Source organism: Scleropages formosus, chromosome 11 (assembly GCF_900964775.1).
Source record: "Scleropages formosus chromosome 11, fSclFor1.1, whole genome shotgun sequence".
Classification (NCBI taxonomy): domain Eukaryota; kingdom Metazoa; phylum Chordata; class Actinopteri; order Osteoglossiformes; family Osteoglossidae; genus Scleropages; species Scleropages formosus.
Genome location: NC_041816.1, coordinates 24,125,845 through 24,147,523, shown reverse-complemented (window position 1 = coordinate 24,147,523; position 21,679 = coordinate 24,125,845). Strand labels below are relative to the sequence as shown.

Genomic DNA, 21,679 nt, shown 5'->3' with positions numbered 1-21,679 from the left:
GTTTCTGATGTCGAAGATACCTTTACATGCTCTGAACTGTGTGTTGCTCTGGAGAAAAGGATTTCACAAAAGAATAAACTGAGTCCTTCGAATGAAGGAGACATTCTGGCTATCTTTATAACCTAGTAAACAAAACGAAAAGTTTTCTACAACTTGACTGCTATTCTGTCTGAACAAGCTGCAGAGAATAAGAACAAAGTGCATAACATGTTCTGGGAATGTAATAGTGGTATTCAACTATTCAGAAGGTCCTTAACTAAACGTTGATCTCCTTCCGTTTACCTGGTAAATCACAGCCCAAATTTTGTTTTTCACATTTTACGTCTTCCACAAATATACTGTATGACTAATGTCTAACTGAATTCCACCTGAAAATTTATCACCTGACTTGCATATTGATTCTAGTGGATTTTGGAAGATTCAGTCTACTTGTTGGAATTTTTTAGAGCGTGCTGCATAACCACCCCTGACAAATATTGTGAAATGTATTGTAACTATGGGTTGAAGGAAATACATCAGAGTCATCACAGACTTTGCAATTGGCTACATTTTATTGAGCAATGAATACAGGTGCAAACCAAGAAACATTTACAAGCATATATACTGGATAATGCTTAGTTTTCAGATTCTAAGAAGCATGCACAAAAAAATGAAAACAGACTGGACAGGCTAATATTCACTTAGTAGTTTTAACAGCAGGAGCAGGCCGTCGTTTATGAGATCAGATCCTCCTTAATTCTCTTCGCCTTCGGTTTTGTTTCAATGCCTTTGTGGCTGGGGACCCCCCATCATCACATTCAACAGAGTTGCATCCACAGCTCTCCACATAGATGTACGTATAGGTGATACTGGAGCCATCTGGGCAGACCATCTCCGCCTGTCTTTTGCTTGTGGAAGCTTCCTGACAGCAAGAGCAGGAGTGGAGCATGGCATCGGCCTCTGCAGAGTACCTGTATGTGGTAAACGGGAGCGTGAGGACCACTAAATATGGAAAATCACCCCAGTAGCAAAGGTAATTCCTGCCTTTGATTGAAATGAGCTGTTATATGTTTAACACTCAGTAAAATAAATACTTTGAGTTGCAGTTCGTTTAGATATGCAGAACGCTGTGGTTTCGCTATGTTATTCTTCCGTTTTTGAAACTTTTCTGCACCCTATTGGCCAAACTCACATAGAAGAGGTTCCGCACGATCCTGAGCACGAGGACAATTCCACAGGGCCTGTAGACTGGCAGCCGTTGTGGACTAGAATGGTGTTGTTCTTGTAGATGTTGCATTTATGGACTAAAATGCCTGCGGTGGGAAAGAGACACATCCAATGTTGACCAGGTCCATAGCAGCCTATGTTTTATGTCCCTACATTTCGTCCCTACTGGTCAAGCCCTTTAACCTGTAACACTGAAATTCTCTCAGGCAGCCACATATGTAGTATAAAATAAACTAAACTCGTGTCAAAGGTACTTTGAGACATAATTTCATTAATTACTATACGAAGTATCATTAATAAGCAACTGTACATTAAAATATTTGCAGAAATATTCCCAGCTTTATTTAAAATGATGTAAAGCTATGTAAATGTGCTTAGAAGCAAAATTAACTTCAGTTTACCACTAGAATGACAAAACTGTCTTCACCTTAAGCTGTTAGAGTAATTTTGTTTACTTACAGGTCTGGCAGCAACCATCTGCATCAGTTGTTTCAGTACCCTTGGTAAAAAGAGATGTACAGTCATGTTCTTACTTCTTTGTAGTTTTAAACTTTTTTACTTTGTGCTTTTGCAGCACATATCACACACGCAATAAAAACAGACAAAGCGAGCAAACAATGTGTGGGGTCCCTACTGTACAAGAGAAATGCTGCATGTATCAAAACAAAATATTGTGTGGCTGTTTTTTTCTAATGAATGGTGGAAAACAGCAGAGCCTGAAGATCCCTACATTAAAAATTGCCTGACAGAATGCTATGGTTTATTAATGTATTTTTAAAATTTTGCTCAGATCAGATATAGATAGGAAAACGTTTGAAAATGAATTACAAGTCATGCCCTCCAAGCCTTTAACGCAACATACGTATTAAGCACTTGAACTCACAGGTATGCAGTCCCCTGGAGAAATCACAGGACAGACACGCTTAGATTGCACAGGCACCAGCTGGTCCTCAATCTTTTCACACTCATATTTCATACACTTGTCATCAGCAGGAGACCATGTCTGTCCAAGCTGGAGAGTGGAAATTAGGATGAAAGGATGAGTCAGCTTTTTTTTTTTTTTTTTTTTTAAATTTAAAACTTCCTTCTTTAACAAACTGGTAAACATCGTGTGTACTGTTGCAGATGGCTCCAAGTGTGGATATAAAATGTTGAAGCATCATACTCACATCAACAAGTTGTGTCGTGTTGTCTGGCAAATGCACAATGCAGCTCTTCTGCGTACACTTCCCACAGCACTGCCCTGGCACCGTTTGGTATGTAAAGCCCTGAAGAAATGGCAGGAGGAGGAGGCAGGAAATACCAAGTACATCCGTTAAATCAGACAGATGTACATACAGCCTCCATGAAAGTGTTTGAATGAGCCCAAGCTCATAAATCCTTTGTTTATAAACCACAGCATTACTCATTACATTACATTTACATTTTTTTTTTTTATCAGACACTTTTCTCCAAAGCAACTTCCAACAAACTCTATGTAGTGTTATCAGCCCACACACCTTATTCACCGCGGTGACTTACACTGCTAGATACACTACGTCACTCATCCACGCATCAGCGGAACACACACACACTCTCTCTCTCTGTAACTCACACACTACGGGGGAACCTCAACAGCATGTCTTTGGAGTGTGGGAGGAAACCAGAGCACCCAAAGACTTACACTGCTAGATACACTACTTACACTGGGTCACTCATCCATACATCAGTGGAATACACACACACACACACTCTCTCTCTGTCATTCACACACTGTGGGGGAACCTGGCATGTCTTCAGACTACTCAATACTTATACAGTTGACCCTTGAACCACACAGGTTTGAACTGCGTGGGTCCACTTATACGCGGATTTTTTTTTAAATATATTGGAAGGTTTTTTGGAGATTTGCGACAATTTGAAAAAACTCACAGATGAACTGTGTAGCCTAGAAATATCGAAGAAAATTAATAAAAAATTAGGTATGAATCCATAAAATATACGTAGATTCTAGTCTATTTCATCATTTACTACATAGAATATATACGTAACACGCATAACATCTACAGTGTTATGTATCATATAAAACAGTATTGATGTAGGTACTGACAGACAGACAGACAATTCATCTTGTAAACAGATGACAAACTTACAGAATCAATAAATACAGTAAAGTACTGTAAATGTATTTTCTCTTCCTTATGATTTTCTCTCGCTTACTTTATTGTAAGAATACAGCATAAAATACATATAACATACAAAATATGTGTTAATCGACTGTTTATGTTGTCGGTAAGGCTTCCAGTCAACAGTAGGCTATTAGTCGTTGAGTTTTTGGGGAGTCAAAAGTTATACGCAGATTTTTCACTGCGCGGTGGGTCGGCGCCCCTAACCCCCGCGTTGTTCAAGGGTCAGCTGTATATGTTTATTTCACAATAACACTTCCTGGACTGTAGCTCTAAAAATTATTCATTTATGTTGGGTAATGATCTGCATGATGAAAACCATCAAAACATCACCGAAGAGAAGAATATTAAGTACGGATCTTTAACCCTGTAACGCGACTGGGATGCTGCATACTTCCTTTATATAACGTGTCTGTTGAACTCTGTGCGACCTATTAAATTGCTTTGTTGGGTCTCTTACCTGCTGGCAGTGCGTGTCACAGGGGACAGGGCTACACTCTTTGGTATGCAGCTTGGTGACGGGATCGACAGCGGCACTACAGCTACACACCTCACAGTCGTCCCCTGGGACTTTGGCCCCCACCTGAGGGAGAGCACAGGAATGGCAGTGTCAGGACCCCTGAGCAGGTGAACTAGAGCTGCAGAAAACCACTCCTTTCTACCCGGAAAATGTTGATGCATTGCGCTGGCTTTTTGGATAATCACTGTCGCTTACCACAAACTCAGTGTCATTGAAGACGCAGACTTCTTTCGGTTCTGTGGAGAAACACCACCACATAAAACCGACTTATAATCAACGTTATTTAAAAATTAACAGACATATTTAACATTAAATTAACAAATTTAGCTATATTTCAATCTGAGGTATATTGTAACATGGTTCAAGGCTCTGATATATTAATTTGACTGTAAAACTCTGGTTTTCACCGCACCCCTGTAGAGGGGGTACGGTACGGCTGTATGAAACATAATGTATCACTGTATACGCTACAGTGTACCACGATACACTCGGTTCTGCTATTATGCAATTCGGATGTAACAAAACAAAGAAACTGGAATGCAAGGTACATGAACATGAGTGTTATTTGGAAATCACATTTCATAAAATCAGAAATAACACGTTACGACAAAACTGACTGTACTTGCAGGACCGTACGGCTACACGGCTATAGCCTTCAGCTGTGCGAAATACAGTGTACCACACTACTGGCAGTATCATTTAAGCTTATAGGGGGGGTGTGGTGGCGCAGCGGGTTTGGCCAGGTCCTGCTTGCTGGTGGGTCTGGGGTTCGAGTCCTGCTTGGCGTGCCTTGTGACAGACTGGCGTCCCATCCTGGGTGCGTTAACCATATGTCTCCAGTCTTTGACTGTATGGGCTACAGTATACCGCACAATACCAAAGGCAGTACGCACCGCAGTGATAGGTAAGGCAGCAGCCTTCTTCCGGTTGTTTTACAACAAGCTGGTATCCCGCTGAGCATTGTTCGGGCATAGGGCATAGTGATACATTGCATTCTGAGAAAAAGAGGCACGGAGATCTCATTAACACCGCACACAGAAGAGCAAAGTAAATAACATTGTAAAAATTGTAAAAAAGTCTGACATTTTTTTCTAAAAGGACAGCACAGTGTTATTGGTAGCGTTAGATGTAAATTAAATTTAGCATAGAAATATTTTGTTCCACACAGTTCAGATGAGAGCAAATTCCATCAGGCCTAAGCTGATCCTTATGATCGCTCACCACATCTGCTCCTCTGGCAACAGTCCACCGTCTCGTACACCGTCACCTGACCCTCCAGGTCGCAGGTGACGTTTGTCTGAGCTGAACACGGCACAGGCTGACAGTGCACGCTCATGGAGTCCTCATCACACACGCACTGCATGCAATTGCTCTGCCATGTCTCTCCAACCTGTGATAAAACGCAACACGTCATTTGGCACCGTATGGAACCTATACTGAATACAGCAGTAAAAAAATGACTCCAGTGCTCAGAGTTACTTACCTGTTTGGGCTGGCCGTCAGGTCCAGTGCAGTCTGGGGAAAAGGAAAGGAGCCCTCATGTGATCATACATACACACATACATACGCACATGTACACATAACGCTTTACATGAATGTGACCTGTGCTCCTTTGATGAAATGTCACCAGGTGATATAATCGATTAGCCTGGTGTCTCTGTGTTATGACTTCATGCTATTCTGTCATATTCAGTGCCATCTATTGGTATTTATGAATGGTTTGATGTTTTGATCCCTGCAGATATCCGGTTTCCTCACCGCAGGAGCTGACACAAGTGTCTGAGAAGGTGTTGAACAGGGTTTTCCCAGGGGGGCAGAAACACCCTTCTTTAGCTCCCGTGCTGGTTGTCTGTTGTAACTGCATGAGGCTGGCATACTTCTTGTTGTATCTGTGAAGAGTGTTAATGATGGGGCACGTTCATGTTGTGGTTAAACAAGAGAGTATACAAGGAAAACATTACATTTATTTATTTGACACTTTTCTCCAAAGTGACTTCCAATGAACTCTGTGTAGTGTTATGAGCCCACACACCTTATTCACCTTGGTGACTTACACTGCTAGATACACTACTTACACTGGGTCACTCATGCATACATCAGTGGAACACACACACACTCTCTCTGTAACTCATACACTACGGGGGAACCTCAACAGCATGTCTTTGGATTGTGGGAGGAAACCAGAGCACCCAAAGACTTACACTGCTAGATACACTACTTACACTGGGTCACTCATCCATATATCAGTAGAACACACACACTCTCTCTGTCACTCACACACTATGGGTGAACCTGAACAGCATGTCTTTAGATTGTGGGAGGAAACCAGAATGTTTCACTGTTTCACCGTCATCCTTCGTGAAGAACCTTGCTGTGATGTTGGATGACTCACTCAACTATAATGGCCAAATCGCTTTGCTGACCCACATCTGTTTCGTGTCCCTTTACACCATCCACAAAATCTGGGCCCCCTGATCATCTATACTAAACTTCATGGCTAAGCCCTTGTTCTCAGAAGGCACAAATACTGAAAGTGTTTTACGACAAGTATTTTCCTTTTTTTCCTGGTGAATGTTTCTGGTTTTACACACAGCTCTCCTTTGCTCATTCTGTCTTCTCACTCCTAAGCTCTGGAATGAGTGCCCACACAACATGAGAAGTGCTAGTAGTCTTCTGACTTTGTAACAGCTTTCGCAGGCTCATCTCTTCGTCGAACTGTCCACACATACCTTCTCTTTTTCATGAATAAATAAAAAAAAAGGACTGTGAGTCACCTTTATTTATTTACCTTTCATTACATGTTTGCTGTACAGCAGGGCCACAAGCCTGGTAGACTTTGTTTTGGGGACATTTGTACTCTAGAAGAAAAGAGATAGAGGGTAAAAAGTATAACAGAGCAATGAAGACACATTTTCACCATCAGGTAAATGTCATGTACAGTAGTCCCCCCTTATCCACAGGGGATACGTTCCAAGACCCCCAACGGATGCCTGAAACTGCAGATAATACTGAACCCTATATATACTATGTTTTTTCATATATATACATATCTATGACAAAGAAATAAAAAAGAAAACTAAGGACCAGTGCCCAGATCCTCGTAAGTATTGATTTTTTAAACAAAGTATTTTACTTTTTTAAAAAACAAAGGGTTACCTGAACACAAGCACTGCGATATTGTGACCGTCGATCTGATAATGGGCGAATAGAGTATACAGTGTGGATATGCTGGGCAAAGGGATGATTTACGTCCTGGGCGGGACGGCGCAAGATTTCATCACATTACTCGAACAGTGCACAATTTAAAACTTATCCATTGTTTATTTCTGGAATTTTCCGTTTACTATTGACCGCGGGAAACTGAAACCGCGGAAAGCAAAAACGCGGAGAAGGGGGGACCACTCTATGCGCCATCTGCAAGCAACAACCAACAACCGATGCTTATGTAGTGGACAAAAATCCCTCTAATTAACTAGTATCAATGTTTCTGTCTTTTTATGAAAAAAAGAGTGAAAGTATTCCTTTCCCGTGATTACCGCATTCTCCATTAGTGGAGTTCCTCCAGTCTATGCAAGCTCCAGCAGCAGCACACAAGGAAGCGTACGTCTGCAGGCTGGAGCAGCCCGGGTGGGTGTTGTGGCAAACATCTGACAGACAGGATTCATAGATGGCCTTGACAGAGACGAGCTCGTGGCATGCGTCAAACACACTGCGAAGAAGAATGAAGATTGAATGGGGATTACCCATCTCCATCACAGCATGAACCAGTGTACCGCATAGAATGGTGCTTCTCCCTCCAATGTATGTAATACACTTAACAGCAGTCTGCCACCTAGTATGCACATATCACCTTTATAATTTGGACTATGTAGAGGCATTAAAGTACTTACGTATGTGTCAAAGCTAATATGTTTGATATTGCCTACATGAAGCAGGAGCGGTGGGTGTGATGGAGTAACTACAGTGCATCCCCTTACTTGCTGAGCAGGATGCCACAGATGGTTGGGCTACAAGTGGTGGGAGTGGTCTGTGCTGTGGTAGCAGGTGGAGATGTTGTTGGGTGGGGACAGCTGGGCTTGTTATTGTCAGTGACATTCCAGAAGGGAGCAGCAGTAGAGCAGGAAGACACGATTTCGCCACTGGGCAAACGGCAGTCATTATTTTTTGAGTTGTCACAGGTACCTTAATGGCAACGAGAAAGGTAAATATTGGATTAGGTGAATCACTGAAGATGTATTACAACACGAAAAAAGAAGAGGAGTAATTTAATTAAGGTTTTTATTTTTTTCTATTGATTACTTATTGATTATTATGGTTAAATAGGACATGGCTAAAGAACATGCTTATACAGTCTGAAGGTTGTCAATTCAAGCCCAATTCTCTGCTACAACTACTTACCTATCATCACTTTGGGAAAAAAAAATCTATTCAACGAACGATCAAAATATGAAACCGCAGACCATTATGAATGCCAAGGTCCGAGCAGGCGCTTGAAACATTCCAGACAGAGTAGATGTAGTTCAGTTTTAACGTTTATACCATAAAAGCAATGGTAATACAGATCGTTCTGGTATCAATTTCCAACTCACCACACTGGCCCTCTGTATTTTCATGGAAGAGGGTGTAGGACAGATGGATACTGAAGATACTGCCTTTGTACACCACTGTTGCTTGGATGTTGGGGATCTGCACCTCTAAATCCATACCACTGTCTGTAATGAGCAGGTCCCCATTGGAGAAAGCGGGGTAGACCTGCTTCTCGTTGACAAACACCTAATGGATTTCGGAATGACCAGATTAAAAATATTATGTTGCTCTGCATGTGTAATACTTGAAAAGTGCTCTAGATATCATAATACAAGCATTGACAAATTATATTATGGACATTATGTCAATAAAATATGCGTAATACTGAAAAACTGCATTCTTTTGGTCAAGGGCAAGACGTGGATTAATTTTAAATGTACACGTTTCAGACATTTATTAGATTTTAATTGGAAGTACAAGTACTTACCACATAAGTAGTGTCATTTTGTGTTACTTTCTGGGAAAGAACAACATGGTTGGACTTATAATTCACAATCAATGACTCCACACATGTCATGCTTCCAGGGACACAGTAGGAATGGTCGATGAGAACGCTGAAGTCATATCTGGGAACAATCTCCTTAACCAATACATATGTGCACTTTTCTTCAAAGGTGTAGGACTCTCCATCAAAGGTCACATAGTGACTTCCACCCCACCCACTGCAAGCACCTGTAATAAAACATATATTGTTTACCATCAACATTCCAGTGACATATTTTATGGGTTTCATCTAAGAGAGCAGAATTCCAGATGTAACTGTCATTACAACAAAACAAAATTTGCTTTCCACAAAAGGTGAATGAAGATGCAATAAAATAATTTTGAAGTTTCCCAGAACTCACATTGACATTCATAGCTGAAGCAACATCCAGATTCATCTTTGACCTTCATCGGCGTATAGCCGTTCACACAAACGGGGGTAGTCACTGGGGCACAATCAACTGGAACCTCATGAACAGTGCCATTGAGACACGTGGCTGTGGTGCAGTTATCCACCTTCCATGACTCTCCATCCTGCAGTGGTAACAAAAAGAGAAACAGTTACGGTGCATGACTTAAACGTCTTTCAAAGACATAAGTTGTGCTTCACGTGAAAGGCTGTGTCGCAGACAGCAGATGTTGAGATAAAACTGAACACATACACAATGTCAACCATTTTAAAATGACTAAACTGTACCTTACTGAAACTGCGGAAGTTTAAAATTTTTATGAATGTGAGAAGTGTAGTACAGACAGATAAATTCTGAAATCTCTGAGTACCTTTCTTGGCGGCTGAAGGTTGCTGCAGTCAGGCCCAGATGTAGTGGTCTGGAAGGAAGAAGTTGAGACTGAAGTTGTTGAAGATGCTGTTGATACTGTAAGAGTTGTTACAAAGGAGGTTGCCGTTTCTGATGTTGTAGGAACAGGGGCAGAAGTTTCCAGGGTTGTGCTTGATGAAATGGGTGGTGAGATAGTGGTGTGACAAGGCACTGACTGCTTCAGTACTTCACAGGAGGCACTGCAGAAAGCAGTGAAGCACCACCCTTCACCATCAGTCTCATTATAAATGTATGTCCCTGAGAAGGAATAAAAAATATTACGGTAAAATACAATTACTTATAATAAAAAGCATGTATGAATATTTTCAGGATTTCTAAATATGAGTATTTTAAAAAAAAATTGAATACCTGCTGGAAAGTCTTTGTTGCTGTACTTGCAGAAACATTCTGTTGTTGTTTCAAGAGTAGAAGTTGCAATACCTGTGGTTGGTGGTTGAACTGAGGATGAAGACTGACTAGACTGTGACACCTGGGATGTGGCTTCCACTGTGGTAGATTCAATCAGAGTAGTGATGATTCCAGTTGTAACCACCCCGTGTGATGCTGTGGAAAATTGAGTTGATGAAGGCAATGTGCCCGTTATAATAGGAAGCGTTTGTGTGAGTGGTGCAATGGATGTAAAATTCGTAGTTTTTGAAACTGTGCTTGTATAAAAAGTAGGCGTTGATGGGCCGCTGGTCTCGACCGTAGGAGGTTTGGTGGATTCTGTCACCACTTCTTGTGTTGTGGTGGAAACTTTCTCAGTGGTGGATGTTGTTTCAACCGGCTGAGTGGTGGATACGGGCGGAGTGGGGGGTACTTGTGTCGTTTCCGTCTTGGTGGAGGGCGCTGAAGTGGTTTCCACTGGAGGAATGGTCGAAGTGCTGGTGGACGGCGTTGCTGTGGAGACTTCGGATGTTGAAGCTGTACTTTCCTCCGTCACTGTGGTGGACACGGCAGTCGTTGATGGGCCGCTGGTCTCGACCGTAGGAGGTTTGGTGGATTCTGTCACCACTTCTTGTGTTGTGGTGGAAACTTTCTCAGTGGTAGATGTTGTTTCAACCGGCTGAGTGGTGGATACGGGCGGAGTGGGGGGTACTTGTGTCGTTTCCGTCTTGGTGGAGGGCGCTGAAGTGGTTTCCACTGGAGGAATGGTCGAAGTGCTGGTGGACGGCGTTGCTGTGGAGACTTCGGATGTTGAAGCTGTACTTTCCTCCGTCACTGTGGTGGACACGGCAGTCGTTGATGGGCCGCTGGTCTCGACCGTAGGAGGTTTGGTGGATTCTGTCACCACTTCTTGTGTTGTGGTGGAAACTTTCTCAGTGGTGGACGTTGTTTCAACCGGCTGAGTGGTGGATACGGGCGGAGTGGGGGGTACTTGTGTCGTTTCCGTCTTGGTGGAGGGCGCTGAAGTGGTTTCCACTGGAGGAATGGTCGAAGTGCTGGTGGACGGCGTTGTTGTGGAGACTTCGGATGTTGAAGCTGTACTTTCCTCCGTCACTGTGGTGGACACGGCAGTCGTTGATGGGCCGCTGGTCTCGACCGTAGGAGGTTTGGTGGATTCTGTCACCACTTCTTGTGTTGTGGTGGAAACTTTCTCAGTGGTGGACGTTGTTTCAACCGGCTGAGTGGTGGATACGGGCGGAGTGGGGGGTACTTGTGTCGTTTCCGTCTTGGTGGAGGGCGCTGAAGTGGTTTCCACTGGAGGAATGGTCGAAGTGCTGGTGGACGGCGTTGCTGTGGAGACTTCGGATGTTGAAGCTGTACTTTCCTCCGTCACTGTGGTGGACACGGCAGTCGTTGATGGGCCGCTGGTCTCGACCGTAGGAGGTTTGGTGGATTCTGTCACCACTTCTTGTGTAGTGGTGGACGTTGTTTCAACCGGCTGAGTGGTGGATACGGGCGGAGTTGGGGGTACTTGTGTCGTTTCCGTCTTGGTGGAGGGCGCTGAAGTGGTTTCCACTGGAGGAATGGTCGAAGTGCTGGTGGACGGCGTTGCTGTGGAGACTTCGGATGTTGAAGCTGTACTTTCCTCCGTCACTGTGGTGGACACGGCAGTCGTTGATGGGCCGCTGGTCTCGACCGTAGGAGGTTTGGTGGATTCTGTCACCACTTCTTGTGTTGTGGTGGAAACTTTCTCAGTGGTGGACGTTGTTTCAACCGGCTGAGTGGTGGATACGGGCGGAGTGGGGGGTACTTGTGTCGTTTCCGTCTTGGTGGAGGGCGCTGAAGTGGTTTCCACTGGAGGAATGGTCGAAGTGCTGGTGGACGGCGTTGCTGTGGAGACTTCGGATGTTGAAGCTGTACTTTCCTCCGTCACTGTGGTGGACACGGCAGTCGTTGATGGGCCGCTGGTCTCGACCGTAGGAGGTTTGGTGGATTCTGTCACCACTTCTTGTGTTGTGGTGGAAACTTTCTCAGTGGTGGACGTTGTTTCAACCGGCTGAGTGGTGGATACGGGCGAAGTGGGGGGTACTTGTGTCGTTTCCGTCTTGGTGGAGGGCGCTGAAGTGGTTTCCACTGGAGGAATGGTCGAAGTGCTGGTGGACGGCGTTGCTGTGGAGACTTCGGATGTTGAAGCTGTACTTTCCTCCGTCACTGTGGTGGACACGGCAGTCGTTGATGGGCCGCTGGTCTCGACCGTAGGAGGTTTGGTGGATTCTGTCACCACTTCTTGTGTTGTGGTGGAAACTTTCTCAGTGGTAGACGTTGTTTCAACCGGCTGAGTGGTGGATACGGGCGGAGTGGGGGGTACTTGTGTCGTTTCCGTCTTGGTGGAGGGCGCTGAAGTGGTTTCCACTGGAGGAATGGTCGAAGTGCTGGTGGATGGCGTTGCTGTGGAGACTTCGGATGTTGAAGCTGTACTTTCCTCCGTCACTGTGGTGGACACGGCAGTCGTTGATGGGCCGCTGGTCTCGACCGTAGGAGGTTTGGTGGATTCTGTCACCACTTCTTGTGTTGTGGTGGAAACTTTCTCAGTGGTGGACGTTGTTTCAACCGGCTGAGTGGTGGATACGGGCGGAGTGGGGGGTACTTGTGTCGTTTCCGTCTTGGTGGAGGGCGCTGAAGTGGTTTCCACTGGAGGAATGGTCGAAGTGCTGGTGGACGGCGTTGCTGTGGAGACTTCGGATGTTGAAGCTGTACTTTCCTCCGTCACTGTGGTGGACACGGCAGTCGTTGATGGGCCGCTGGTCTCGACCGTAGGAGGTTTGGTGGATTCTGTCACCACTTCTTGTGTTGTGGTGGAAACTTTCTCAGTGGTGGACGTTGTTTCAACCGGCTGAGTGGTGGATACGGGCGGAGTGGGGGGTACTTGTGTCGTTTCCGTCTTGGTGGAGGGTGCTGAAGTGGTTTCCACTGGAGGAATGGTCGAAGTACTGGTGGACGGCGTTGCTGTGGAGACTTCGGATGTTGAAGCTGTACTTTCCTCCGTCACTGTGGTGGACACGGCAGTCGTTGATGGGCCGCTGGTCTCGACCGTAGGAGGTTTGGTGGATTCTGTCACCACTTCTTGTGTTGTGGTGGAAACTTTCTCAGTGGTGGACGTTGTTTCAACCGGCTGAGTGGTGGATATGGGCGGAGTGGGGGGTACTTGTGTCGTTTCCGTCTTGGTGGAGGGCGCTGAAGTGGTTTCCACTGGAGGAATGGTCGAAGTGCTGGTGGACGGCGTTGCTGTGGAGACTTCGGATGTTGAAGCTGTACTTTCCTCCGTCACTGTGGTGGACACGGCAGTCGTTGATGGGCCGCTGGTCTCGACCGTAGGAGGTTTGGTGGATTCTGTCACCACTTCTTGTGTTGTGGTGGAAACTTTCTCAGTGGTGGACGTTGTTTCAACCGGCTGAGTGGTGGATACGGGCGGAGTGGGGGGTACTTGTGTCGTTTCCGTCTTGGTGGAGGGCGCTGAAGTGGTTTCCACTGGAGGAATGGTCGAAGTGCTGGTGGACGGCGTTGCTGTGGAGACTTCGGATGTTGAAGCTGTACTTTCCTCCGTCACTGTGGTGGACACGGCAGTCGTTGATGGGCCGCTGGTCTCGACCGTAGGAGGTTTGGTGGATTCTGTCACCACTTCTTGTGTTGTGGTGGAAACTTTCTCAGTGGTGGACGTTGTTTCAACCGGCTGAGTGGTGGATACGGGCGGAGTGGGGGGTACTTGTGTCGTTTCCGTCTTGGTGGAGGGCGCTGAAGTGGTTTCCACTGGAGGAATGGTCGAAGTGCTGGTGGACGGCGTTGCTGTGGAGACTTCGGATGTTGAAGCTGTACTTTCCTCCGTCACTGTGGTGGACACGGCAGTCGTTGATGGGCCGCTGGTCTCGACCTTAGGAGGTTTGGTGGATTCTGTCACCACTTCTTGTGTTGTGGTGGAAACTTTCTCAGTGGTGGACGTTGTTTCAACCGGCTGAGTGGTGGATACGGGCGGAGTGGGGGGTACTTGTGTCGTTTCCGTCTTGGTGGAGGGCGCTGAAGTGGTTTCCACTGGAGGAATGGTCGAAGTGCTGGTGGACGGCGTTGCTGTGGAGACTTCGGATGTTGAAGCTGTACTTTCCTCCGTCACTGTGGTGGACACGGCAGTCGTTGATGGGCCGCTGGTCTCGACCGTAGGAGGTTTGGTGGATTCTGTCACCACTTCTTGTGTTGTGGTGGAAACTTTCTCAGTGGTGGACGTTGTTTCAACCGGCTGAGTGGTGGATACGGGCGAAGTGGGGGGTACTTGTGTCGTTTCCGTCTTGGTGGAGGGCGCTGAAGTGGTTTCCACTGGAGGAATGGTCGAAGTGCTGGTGGACGGCGTTGCTGTGGAGACTTCGGATGTTGAAGCTGTACTTTCCTCCGTCACTGTGGTGGACACGGCAGTCGTTGATGGGCCGCTGGTCTCGACCGTAGGAGGTTTGGTGGATTCTGTCACCACTTCTTGTGTTGTGGTGGAAACTTTCTCAGTGGTGGACGTTGTTTCAACCGGCTGAGTGGTGGATACGGGCGGAGTGGGGGGTACTTGTGTCGTTTCCGTCTTGGTGGAGGGCGCTGAAGTGGTTTCCACTGGAGGAATGGTCGAAGTGCTGGTGGACGGCGTTGCTGTGGAGACTTCGGATGTTGAAGCTGTACTTTCCTCCGTCACTGTGGTGGACACGGCAGTCGTTGATGGGCCGCTGGTCTCGACCGTAGGAGGTTTGGTGGATTCTGTCACCACTTCTTGTGTTGTGGTGGAAACTTTCTCAGTGGTGGACGTTGTTTCAACCGGCTGAGTGGTGGATACGGGCGGAGTGGGGGGTACTTGTGTCGTTTCCGTCTTGGTGGAGGGCGCTGAAGTGGTTTCCACTGGAGGAATGGTCGAAGTGCTGGTGGATGGCGTTGCTGTGGAGACTTCGGATGTTGAAGCTGTACTTTCCTCCGTCACTGTGGTGGACACGGCAGTCGTTGATGGGCCGCTGGTCTCGACCGTAGGAGGTTTGGTGGATTCTGTCACCACTTCTTGTGTTGTGGTGGAAACTTTCTCAGTGGTGGACGTTGTTTCAACCGGCTGAGTGGTGGATACGGGCGGAGTGGGGGGTACTTGTGTCGTTTCCGTCTTGGTGGAGGGCGCTGAAGTGGTTTCCACTGGAGGAATGGTCGAAGTGCTGGTGGACGGCGTTGCTGTGGAGACTTCGGATGTTGAAGCTGTACTTTCCTCCGTCACTGTGGTGGACACGGCAGTCGTTGATGGGCCGCTGGTCTCGACCGTAGGAGGTTTGGTGGATTCTGTCACCACTTCTTGTGTTGTGGTGGAAACTTTCTCAGTGGTGGACGTTGTTTCAACCGGCTGAGTGGTGGATACGGGCGGAGTGGGGGGTACTTGTGTCGTTTCCGTCTTGGTGGAGGGTGCTGAAGTGGTTTCCACTGGAGGAATGGTCGAAGTACTGGTGGACGGCGTTGCTGTGGAGACTTCGGATGTTGAAGCTGTACTTTCCTCCGTCACTGTGGTGGACACGGCAGTCGTTGATGGGCCGCTGGTCTCGACCGTAGGAGGTTTGGTGGATTCTGTCACCACTTCTTGTGTTGTGGTGGAAACTTTCTCAGTGGTGGACGTTGTTTCAACCGGCTGAGTGGTGGATACGGGCGGAGTGGGGGGTACTTGTGTCGTTTCCGTCTTGGTGGAGGGCGCTGAAGTGGTTTCCACTGGAGGAATGGTCGAAGTGCTGGTGGACGGCGTTGCTGTGGAGACTTCGGATGTTGAAGCTGTACTTTCCTCCGTCACTGTGGTGGACACGGCAGTCGTTGATGGGCCGCTGGTCTCGACCGTAGGAGGTTTGGTGGATTCTGTCACCACTTCTTGTGTTGTGGTGGAAACTTTCTCAGTGGTGGACGTTGTTTCAACCGGCTGAGTGGTGGATACGGGCGGAGTGGGGGGTACTTGTGTCGTTTCCGTCTTGGTGGAGGGCGCTGAAGTGGTTTCCACTGGAGGAATGGTCGAAGTGCTGGTGGACGGCGTTGCTGTGGAGACTTCGGATGTTGAAGCTGTACTTTCCTCCGTCACTGTGGTGGACACGGCAGTCGTTGATGGGCCGCTGGTCTCGACCGTAGGAGGTTTGGTGGATTCTGTCACCACTTCTTGTGTTGTGGTGGAAACTTTCTCAGTGGTGGACGTTGTTTCAACCGGCTGAGTGGTGGATACGGGCGGAGTGGGGGGTACTTGTGTCGTTTCCGTCTTGGTGGAGGGTGCTGAAGTGGTTTCCACTGGAGGAATGGTCGAAGTACTGGTGGACGGCGTTGCTGTGGAGACTTCGGATGTTGAAGCTGTACTTTCCTCCGTCACTGTGGTGGACACGGCAGTCGTTGATGGGCCGCTGGTCTCGACCGTAGGAGGTTTGGTGGATTCTGTCACCACTTCTTGTGTTGTGGTGGAAACTTTCTCAGTGGTGGACGTTGTTTCAACCGGCTGAGTGGTGGATACGGGCGGAGTGGGGGGTACTTGTGTCGTTTCCGTCTTGGTGGAGGGCGCTGAAGTGGTTTCCACTGGAGGAATGGTCGAAGTGCTGGTGGACGGCGTTGCTGTGGAGACTTCGGATGTTGAAGCTGTACTTTCCTCCGTCACTGTGGTGGACACGGCAGTCGTTGATGGGCCGCTGGTCTCGACCGTAGGAGGTTTGGTGGATTCTGTCACCACTTCTTGTGTTGTGGTGGAAACTTTCTCAGTGGTGGACGTTGTTTCAACCGGCTGAGTGGTGGATACGGGCGGAGTGGGGGGTACTTGTGTCGTTTCCGTCTTGGTGGAGGGCGCTGAAGTGGTTTCCACTGGAGGAATGGTCGAAGTGCTGGTGGACGGCGTTGCTGTGGAGACTTCGGATGTTGAAGCTGTACTTTCCTCCGTCACTGTGGTGGACACGGCAGTCGTTGATGGGCCGCTGGTCTCGACCGTAGGAGGTTTGGTGGATTCTGTCACCACTTCTTGTGTTGTGGTGGAAACTTTCTCAGTGGTGGACGTTGTTTCAACCGGCTGAGTGGTGGATACGGGCGGAGTGGGGGGTACTTGTGTCGTTTCCGTCTTGGTGGAGGGCGCTGAAGTGGTTTCCACTGGAGGAATGGTCGAAGTGCTGGTGGACGGCGTTGCTGTGGAGACTTCGGATGTTGAAGCTGTACTTTCCTCCGTCACTGTGGTGGACACGGCAGTCGTTGATGGGCCGCTGGTCTCGACCTTAGGAGGTTTGGTGGATTCTGTCACCACTTCTTGTGTTGTGGTGGAAACTTTCTCAGTGGTGGACGTTGTTTCAACCGGCTGAGTGGTGGATACGGGCGGAGTGGGGGGTACTTGTGTCGTTTCCGTCTTGGTGGAGGGCGCTGAAGTGGTTTCCACTGGAGGAATGGTCGAAGTGCTGGTGGACGGCGTTGCTGTGGAGACTTCGGATGTTGAAGCTGTACTTTCCTCCGTCACTGTGGTGGACACGGCAGTCGTTGATGGGCCGCTGGTCTCGACCGTAGGAGGTTTGGTGGATTCTGTCACCACTTCTTGTGTTGTGGTGGAAACTTTCTCAGTGGTGGACGTTGTTTCAACCGGCTGAGTGGTGGATACGGGCGAAGTGGGGGGTACTTGTGTCGTTTCCGTCTTGGTGGAGGGCGCTGAAGTGGTTTCCACTGGAGGAATGGTCGAAGTGCTGGTGGACGGCGTTGCTGTGGAGACTTCGGATGTTGAAGCTGTACTTTCCTCCGTCACTGTGGTGGACACGGCAGTCGTTGATGGGCCGCTGGTCTCGACCGTAGGAGGTTTGGTGGATTCTGTCACCACTTCTTGTGTTGTGGTGGAAACTTTCTCAGTGGTGGACGTTGTTTCAACCGGCTGAGTGGTGGATACGGGCGGAGTGGGGGGTACTTGTGTCGTTTCCGTCTTGGTGGAGGGCGCTGAAGTGGTTTCCACTGGAGGAATGGTCGAAGTGCTGGTGGACGGCGTTGCTGTGGAGACTTCGGATGTTGAAGCTGTACTTTCCTCCGTCACTGTGGTGGACACGGCAGTCGTTGATGGGCCGCTGGTCTCGACCGTAGGAGGTTTGGTGGATTCTGTCACCACTTCTTGTGTTGTGGTGGAAACTTTCTCAGTGGTGGACGTTGTTTCAACCGGCTGAGTGGTGGATACGGGCGGAGTGGGGGGTACTTGTGTCGTTTCCGTCTTGGTGGAGGGCGCTGAAGTGGTTTCCACTGGAGGAATGGTCGAAGTGCTGGTGGACGGCGTTGCTGTGGAGACTTCGGATGTTGAAGCTGTACTTTCCTCCGTCACTGTGGTGGACACGGCAGTCGTTGATGGGCCGCTGGTCTCGACCTTAGGAGGTTTGGTGGATTCTGTCACCACTTCTTGTGTTGTGGTGGAAACTTTCTCAGTGGTGGACGTTGTTTCAACCGGCTGAGTGGTGGATACGGGCGGAGTGGGGGGTACTTGTGTCGTTTCCGTCTTGGTGGAGGGCGCTGAAGTGGTTTCCACTGGAGGAATGGTCGAAGTGCTGGTGGACGGCGTTGCTGTGGAGACTTCGGATGTTGAAGCTGTACTTTCCTCCGTCACTGTGGTGGACACGGCAGTCGTTGATGGGCCGCTGGTCTCGACCGTAGGAGGTTTGGTGGATTCTGTCACCACTTCTTGTGTTGTGGTGGAAACTTTCTCAGTGGTGGACGTTGTTTCAACCGGCTGAGTGGTGGATACGGGCGAAGTGGGGGGTACTTGTGTCGTTTCCGTCTTGGTGGAGGGCGCTGAAGTGGTTTCCACTGGAGGAATGGTCGAAGTGCTGGTGGACGGCGTTGCTGTGGAGACTTCGGATGTTGAAGCTGTACTTTCCTCCGTCACTGTGGTGGACACGGCAGTCGTTGATGGGCCGCTGGTCTCGACCGTAGGAGGTTTGGTGGATTCTGTCACCACTTCTTGTGTTGTGGTGGAAACTTTCTCAGTGGTGGACGTTGTTTCAACCGGCTGAGTGGTGGATACGGGCGGAGTGGGGGGTACTTGTGTCGTTTCCGTCTTGGTGGAGGGCGCTGAAGTGGTTTCCACTGGAGGAATGGTCGAAGTGCTGGTGGACGGCGTTGCTGTGGAGACTTCGGATGTTGAAGCTGTACTTTCCTCCGTCACTGTGGTGGACACGGCAGTCGTTGATGGGCCGCTGGTCTCGACCGTAGGAGGTTTGGTGGATTCTGTCACCACTTCTTGTGTTGTGGTGGAAACTTTCTCAGTGGTGGACGTTGTTTCAACCGGCTGAGTGGTGGATACGGGCGGAGTGGGGGGTACTTGTGTCGTTTCCGTCTTGGTGGAGGGTGCTGAAGTGGTTTCCACTGGAGGAATGGTCGAAGTGCTGGTGGACGGCGTTGCTGTGGAGACTTCGGATGTTGAAGCTGTACTTTCCTCCGTCACTGTGGTGGACACGGCAGTCGTTGATGGGCCGCTGGTCTCGACCGTAGGAGGTTTGGTGGATTCTGTCACCACTTCTTGTGTTGTGGTGGAAACTTTCTCAGTGGTGGACGTTGTTTCAACCGGCTGAGTGGTGGATACGGGCGGAGTGGGGGGTACTTGTGTCGTTTCCGTCTTGGTGGAGGGTGCTGAAGTGGTTTCCACTGGAGGAATGGTCGAAGTGCTGGTGGACGGCGTTGCTGTGGAGACTTCGGATGTTGAAGCTGTACTTTCCTCCGTCACTGTGGTGGACACGGCAGTCGTTGATGGGCCGCTGGTCTCGACCTTAGGAGGTTTGGTGGATTCTGTCACCACTTCTTGTGTTGTGGTGGAAACTTTCTCAGTGGTGGACGTTGTTTCAACCGGCTGAGTGGTGGATACGGGCGAAGTGGGGGGTACTTGTGTCGTTTCCGTCTTGGTGGAGGGCGCTGAAGTGGTTTCCACTGGAGGAATGGTCGAAGTGCTGGTGGACGGCGTTGCTGTGGAGACTTCGGATGTTGAAGCTGTACTTTCCTCCGTCACTGTGGTGGACACGGCAGTCGTTGATGGGCCGCTGGTCTCGACCGTAGGAGGTTTGGTGGATTCTGTCACCACTTCTTGTGTTGTGGTGGAAACTTTCTCAGTGGTGGACGTTGTTTCAACCGGCTGAGTGGTGGATACGGGCGGAGTGGGGGGTACTTGTGTCGTTTCCGTCTTGGTGGAGGGCGCTGAAGTGGTTTCCACTGGAGGAATGGTCGAAGTGCTGGTGGACGGCGTTGCTGTGGAGACTTCGGATGTTGAAGCTGTACTTTCCTCCGTCACTGTGGTGGACACGGCAGTCGTTGATGGGCCGCTGGTCTCGACCGTAGGAGGTTTGGTGGATTCTGTCACCACTTCTTGTGTTGTGGTGGAAACTTTCTCAGTGGTGGACGTTGTTTCAACCGGCTGAGTGGTGGATGCGGGCGGAGTGGGGGGTACTTGTGTCGTTTCCGTCTTGGTGGAGGGCGCTGAAGTGGTTTCCACTGGAGGAATGGTCGAAGTGCTGGTGGACGGCGTTGCTGTGGAGACTTCGGATGTTGAAGCTGTACTTTCCTCCGTCACTGTGGTGGACACGGCAGTCGTTGATGGGCCGCTGGTCTCGACCGTAGGAGGTTTGGTGGATTCTGTCACCACTTCTTGTGTTGTGGTGGAAACTTTCTCAGTGGTGGACGTTGTTTCAACCGGCTGAGTGGTGGATACGGGCGGAGTGGGGGGTACTTGTGTCGTTTCCGTCTTGGTGGAGGGCGCTGAAGTGGTTTCCACTGGAGGAATGGTCGAAGTGCTGGTGGACGGCGTTGCTGTGGAGACTTCGGATGTTGAAGCTGTACTTTCCTCCGTCACTGTGGTGGACACGGCAGTCGTTGATGGGCCGCTGGTCTCGACCGTAGGAGGTTTGGTGGATTCTGTCACCACTTCTTGTGTTGTGGTGGAAACTTTCTCAGTGGTGGACGTTGTTTCAACCGGCTGAGTGGTGGATACGGGCGGAGTGGGGGGTACTTGTGTCGTTTCCGTCTTGGTGGAGGGCGCTGAAGTGGTTTCCACTGGAGGAATGGTCGAAGTGCTGGTGGACGGCGTTGCTGTGGAGACTTCGGATGTTGAAGCTGTACTTTCCTCCGTCACTGTGGTGGACACGGCAGTCGTTGATGGGCCGCTGGTCTCGACCGTAGGAGGTTTGGTGGATTCTGTCACCACTTCTTGTGTTGTGGTGGAAACTTTCTCAGTGGTGGACGTTGTTTCAACCGGCTGAGTGGTGGATACGGGCGGAGTGGGGGGTACTTGTGTCGTTTCCGTCTTGGTGGAGGGCGCTGAAGTGGTTTCCACTGGAGGAATGGTCGAAGTGCTGGTGGACGGCGTTGCTGTGGAGACTTCGGATGTTGAAGCTGTACTTTCCTCCGTCACTGTGGTGGACACGGCAGTCGTTGATGGGCCGCTGGTCTCGACCGTAGGAGGTTTGGTGGATTCTGTCACCACTTCTTGTGTAGTGGTGGAAACT

The 21,679-nt window shown here is 48.9% G+C and overlaps 2 protein-coding genes across 2 annotated transcripts; both read right to left on the bottom strand.

Moving 5' to 3' along the window:
• Positions 1–529: 529 nt before the first annotated feature.
• Positions 530–10,527, bottom strand: LOC114911878 (intestinal mucin-like protein; the record flags this gene model as incomplete). The annotated part of the gene is made up of 19 exons (XM_029256269.1): positions 530–950; positions 1,172–1,292; positions 1,666–1,705; positions 2,090–2,218; positions 2,376–2,474; positions 3,832–3,954; positions 4,087–4,127; positions 4,785–4,886; positions 5,113–5,281; positions 5,375–5,406; positions 5,650–5,780; positions 6,680–6,749; positions 7,428–7,600; positions 7,869–8,073; positions 8,481–8,664; positions 8,906–9,150; positions 9,324–9,495; positions 9,742–10,037; positions 10,149–10,527. Coding segments are annotated over 19 exons (2,940 nt in total), but the record flags the coding sequence as incomplete, so codon positions are not given.
• A 129-nt stretch (positions 10,528–10,656) lies between these two features.
• Positions 10,657–20,742, bottom strand: LOC114911896 (A-agglutinin anchorage subunit-like; the record flags this gene model as incomplete). Its single annotated transcript, XM_029256375.1, has 9 exons — positions 10,657–10,716; positions 11,494–11,553; positions 11,755–11,814; positions 15,334–15,381; positions 17,287–17,334; positions 17,614–17,673; positions 17,893–17,952; positions 18,730–18,789; positions 20,686–20,742. Coding segments are annotated over 9 exons (513 nt in total), but the record flags the coding sequence as incomplete, so codon positions are not given.
• Between the last annotated feature and the right edge of the window lie 937 nt (positions 20,743–21,679).